This window comes from Arachis ipaensis, chromosome B03 (assembly GCF_000816755.2).
Source record: "Arachis ipaensis cultivar K30076 chromosome B03, Araip1.1, whole genome shotgun sequence".
Classification (NCBI taxonomy): Eukaryota; Viridiplantae; Streptophyta; class Magnoliopsida; order Fabales; family Fabaceae; genus Arachis; species Arachis ipaensis.
Genome location: NC_029787.2, coordinates 6,803,372 through 6,808,437, shown reverse-complemented (window position 1 = coordinate 6,808,437; position 5,066 = coordinate 6,803,372). Strand labels below are relative to the sequence as shown.

The 5,066-nt window shown below is 31.3% G+C and overlaps 1 protein-coding gene across 4 annotated transcripts; it reads right to left on the bottom strand.

Annotated features, from left to right (window-relative positions):
- LOC107628919 (G-box-binding factor 1-like) lies at window positions 504–4,585 on the bottom strand. 4 transcript variants are annotated; one of them, XM_021117953.1, is made up of 6 exons: window positions 3,282–4,016; window positions 2,996–3,161; window positions 2,846–2,866; window positions 1,134–1,205; window positions 923–1,048; window positions 504–708 (listed from the first exon to the last, which is right to left on the bottom strand). In XM_021117953.1, exons 2-6 carry the CDS (start codon window positions 3,056–3,058, stop codon window positions 634–636), a joined length of 357 nt encoding a protein of 118 aa, XP_020973612.1. In that variant the 5' UTR covers window positions 3,059–3,161; window positions 3,282–4,016; the 3' UTR covers window positions 504–633. The 4 variants fall into 4 exon arrangements, 2 of the variants coding, with proteins under 2 accessions (XP_020973612.1, XP_020973611.1); XR_002358763.1 differs by lacking the exons at window positions 2,996–3,161; window positions 3,282–4,016 and adding an exon at window positions 4,036–4,585; XM_021117952.1 differs by having other exon boundaries at window positions 2,846–3,161; window positions 3,282–4,013.

The following is a 5,066-nucleotide window of genomic DNA, read 5'->3' as shown; positions in this document are numbered from 1 at the left end:
TTAAAGTTGAAACAATGTATAAGCATTATAAGCGTACAAATACAAAGAGATTTATAAGCAATTATCAATGTATGATGCATAAAATTAGGCTCATGGTATAAGCATCGTAAGCATACAAATATAAAGAGATTTATAAGCATTTGACAATGTATGATGCATGAAATTAGGCTCATTATATAAACATCATAAACATACAATTACAATATAAATTTGGCTCTTCAACGTATCTTTCATCACTAAAAGAGACTACGTACTCCTAATAAATTTGTCTTTTTCTCAAAAATTAGTCTCGCATAAATTATTACAAATATATATAAACAAATGAATTTGGGATTGATAGTTAAAATAAATATTTCTTAAAAAAAATTTAAATTCAGAAAATTGGAATAATTATTCAAAAAAAAAATAGTTTAAATAAAAAAACCTAAGTTACATTTAACATTTTGGATTTAAACTTCAAAATTTTTAAACTTTTAAATTAATATCATTTCATTTAAATTTAAAGTCCAACACAACTTAATATTACTACACTAATTAAACAAAGGCTTATTCAACAAAATATAATTACCTACATTTACAAGAAATTCTCCGAAACTAAGCCATTTCTAAATTTATAACTATAGCTTCTAATTTCTAAACTTCATCAACCGCATAACTGATCACAAATTTTGCTGATAATTCCATCCCATGCATCTTGGAAATTTCTTCCTGTCCATGTGAAAAAAAAAATTCTCTTATACCTATCTAAAGAAATCAAAAGATATTAATCCTCAAAATAATCTCTAATTCACTTAATTTACTGCTACTGTTACTAAATGAATTTTGAATTTAACAAAAATAATCTCTAAATTATCTATCTAAACAAGCAAAGTCATAATCCTCAAAAAATAAAAGACGTTAACACAACTTCTAATTAACCTACTTGAATGGAGTTATTTTCCTCGTCGAGTTCCTTATTTTCCTTGTGAAGTCTAGTAAGTTCTTCATGGAATAATTGGACTTCAGTTCTAAGCTTTGCCACGGATCCTTCGAGCTCTTGGAATGCTTCCTAATAAAATTAACAGTTTTGTTTATAAATTGAAATTCAAATTTTGAGATATATATCAATCAAGATAATGCACATTTTTATATACCTGTTCTCTCTTTCTCTTCCTCTGAGCACATTTTCTGTTGGCCTCTCTTCTTCTTTCTTTTCTTAACTCTTCCTGTCAAAAAATAATAATGCAATTAATCCCATAATATATGATGGTCTCATTATGTTTGTGGGCCTTATGCTACCTTAAGGCAATGCATTATCATTGAACTGAATTATATTAACAAACAGCATACATAAAGATTCACAAAACTGAACAAACCGAATAATAGAAGAAAAAAGCAGCAAGAGACCTACAGAAAGAGAGGATCCAGCTATGGAGGGTGCCAATCAGAATCATTAAAAACAGGACAAAACTATCTTTACTGATACTAATATCATTTCAAAAATTATATTCAATGCAAATTTTAATTTTAAATCAGTATAATTACTATAAAAGTCAAAAGTAATATCCAAAATTAATTCCATTGCTCTAATGATCGAAAAAGAAATCATCCCTAAATCCAAATCATCCCTAAACCCATTCAAACCATTTGATTGAATGAAATTGTAAGTAACAAGTTATACATAGTGAATAAAAAAAAGAAATATAAATAAATAATTGGGCAATTTTCTTTAATAAACCAACTTTCTTTTAAAATTACGCAGATCCCCCAAATTCAAAAAGATTACGTAAAAGTCCCAAGTTGCATTTCTATATAAATCGAATTGATTAAATTTGATTTACCCAAATATGTAGTAAATCGAATCTATGGGATTCGAATTACATGCAAATTGAGTTCACGTGTAAATCGAAGCTAATGGCTTCGAATTAAATTACTCTACTAAATGGAATCAAATTTCAATTGCTAAGTAAATCGAATCCATTCAATTCGATTTATGATATACATAGCCTTTTAGGTAAAAACGAAGCCATTAGGGTCGATTTAACATGTATGGCACTATATGATTAAATCCTTGTGGGACAATGCAAACGACGAAGCAATATATAGACTAGTTTAATAAAGTTTTTGTTTTGAAAATAATTTATTAAATTAATTTTTAAAAGAAATATAAATAAATAATGGTGAATGCTATCCTACTTTTTCTAAAGTAACATATAAATTACCCTCTCTGATGTATCACATTTTAATTAGGTGTTTATTTTAACCCGAGTTACTTTAATAATATTTTGGAAGACAGTGACGGCTTGACAGAAAAAGAAAATGCAACACCCAATAAGAACGGTGATACTTAGAAAGCACGACGACGACAAAGGAATGGGAAGAGTAAACGCAATTAGAGAGAGTTGGAATACTTTTTTTAAAAAAAATAATTTGGAAAGAGAAAACAAGACACCCAATGAGACGGTGATACTTGGGAGGCGTAACGACAACGATGAAGGAGTACAATGGGGATGAATAAACGGAATTAGAGAGAGTTGGAGTACCTTTTATGGAAGAATGATTTGGGAAGAAAAAATAAGACACCCAATGAGACGGTGATGCTTGGGAGGCATAATGACGACGACGAAGGAGTGGGGAGGAGTAAACGCAGTTAGAGAGAGTTGGAGTACCTTTTCTAGAAGAATGATTTGGGAAGAGAAAACGAAACACCAATAAGACGGTGATGCTTGGGAGAGGCGCAACGACAACGAAGGAGTGCAAAAGATAACTCAGGTTGACACCCAATTAAAATGTGACACATAAGAGAGGGTAATTTACATGTTACTTTAGAGAGAGTAGGATAACATTCACCATAAATAATTGATACCTTTGTTGGAGATCCATGTGGCTGCAAAAGTTTGGGTGGAGTATCCCGCATTAGGGAGGGAAAAGAAAACAAGAAGATAATAAGAATAAACATAATGTGAAAACATAATATTGTTAAGAGAGAAATTCTTAGGTAGCATGCTTTACTCACTTCTTTAGGCTTTGAAGGTTTCAAACGTATAATGAGCTTATTATTGGGTACCTTTTCCTCCATTATCAAGTTCAAGAAAATATGTGAAACAAGTAATAAGTGACTACTTACGATGAGAAAAGAAAAGAAAGCGAAACTTATTTTAAAAGAAAGCTAGACTTGTTTTATCACTTGTCTTGTGCTATATATATATATATGTCAGAGACCAATACTGTTTGTTTAAAAACAGAAAGAATTAGTTAATTAATGTTATTTAACAGGCAAAATTAAAGCAAGAAAAATGTGCTGAACACCTGGAATTTCTCATAATATTTATATAAAAAAATATAACGAATAACACTCAGTAGATAATAAAATGCAGCTTAAAATTTTACCGATAACATGATAACATCCATTTTTAGAGATATTATATCTTTTCTTTTTTCCTCTACTAATTTTTAGGGGTTAAAATAGGTTCAATTAGGCCAAACTAGACTTTTCACTTAACGGGTCAGGCTTTATAAGATAGATATAAGGTAATTAATTAGACTGAATCTAATGTGTAGTTTGTTATAGACTTATTTTAACTTTTAAGTACTAATAAGTTTAGCATGTTATTAGATTTGATCTAACCTGAAATATGTCAAAAGGCCTTATAATTTTTTTAACAAGATAAAAAATACTTTTAACAAAAAATTAGTTAAGTTATATGTTTAATAAATATAGGATTTTAAGATAGCATGTATGTTGATCTCTTTATCATAAATTTTAAAGCCTCTCAAAGGATTCCATCTTATATAATGGGGTGTTTCCAGCTTCCTAAAAGCTTATGTCAACAAATTGAGCGATTGATCAGCAGTTTCCACTGGATTCAATGGACAGAGCTTTGCAAAGCAAAAAAGGAAGGGGTTCGGAGACTGGAGTTCAGGAACTTAGAGGCTTTTAACCAGGCATTATGAGGTAAAGAGGGCTTGGATTAGCTGGATTCAATATTTACATGAATTCTGCAAATCAAACATTAAAGGACTGGATTAGCTGACTGCTACATCGTTTCAACATACCTTGTGGTGGGATAGAAAGCAGCAGGTGTGATCTGCCACATCTCCTGAAGCATCTTAGCTAGTAGTTGTACCAACCTTGGAAACCTGGCTTCCATCTCTCTACTCCTTCCTCAAATCCCAACCCCAAACCCTAACCCAATCCCCCAAAACAGCACTGCATCGACCCGAACCTCCCATTCTTCAACTCACTCCGGTACCGATGGTTCATCCTTTCCGCAAACTCCAACCTCGCCGTGCTCTTCGACCCACTCTTCCCTCTTTACTCCCTTGATCCCTTTTACAAATATACAGAAATCCCTACTCTGCCACACACTCACCGATTAGAAAAATCACGCAAGACACACCCAAATCCAGCTCTATCCTCCTCCAAGAAAACATTGTCGTCGTTCTTGAGCTTCAACCAGGCAAGATTGGGACGAGACCAAGACAGTCAACTATTATGATGCCAGCATGTCAGCAGTGTGTTTATGTCGATTTTTCGGTCACCTTTATTGGCCAAAATTGGTTTAAGGATCAATTTGAGTTTCCGAGAGCAATTTTGAGAACTAAGTTGAGTAACTTCAAAATTTAAAAATTACTTTGATGTTTGAAGGTAATTTTAACCACTAAATTGAGGCTTAATTACATTTTTTAGAACGGAATACCAATTGAATCGGTCAAATTATTAATTTATTATTTATTAGTTTAATTAATAAAATATAATTAATTTAAATATAAGTGAGTATAAAATTAAAATAATATCTAAAAATATTATTGTGCATTTTTACTATATAATTAATAATTAGCATTTAAAATAATAAAGAATAACAAAACTTAGTGGTAAGGAGAGCATGCACGTACAAAGACGGCCAAGGTTTGAACTACATTTTTATCAATTTTAAAATTTTTTCTCGAACAGTTCGATTGAACTAATTTTCACCGGTTTTAGACAATTTTCAACGACTTTAACCGATTTTTACCGGTTTTGACCGATTTTATTCCTTAGCGGTTCAAATATTAGACCAGAACCGATTGGGAATCTGGTTCAGTGG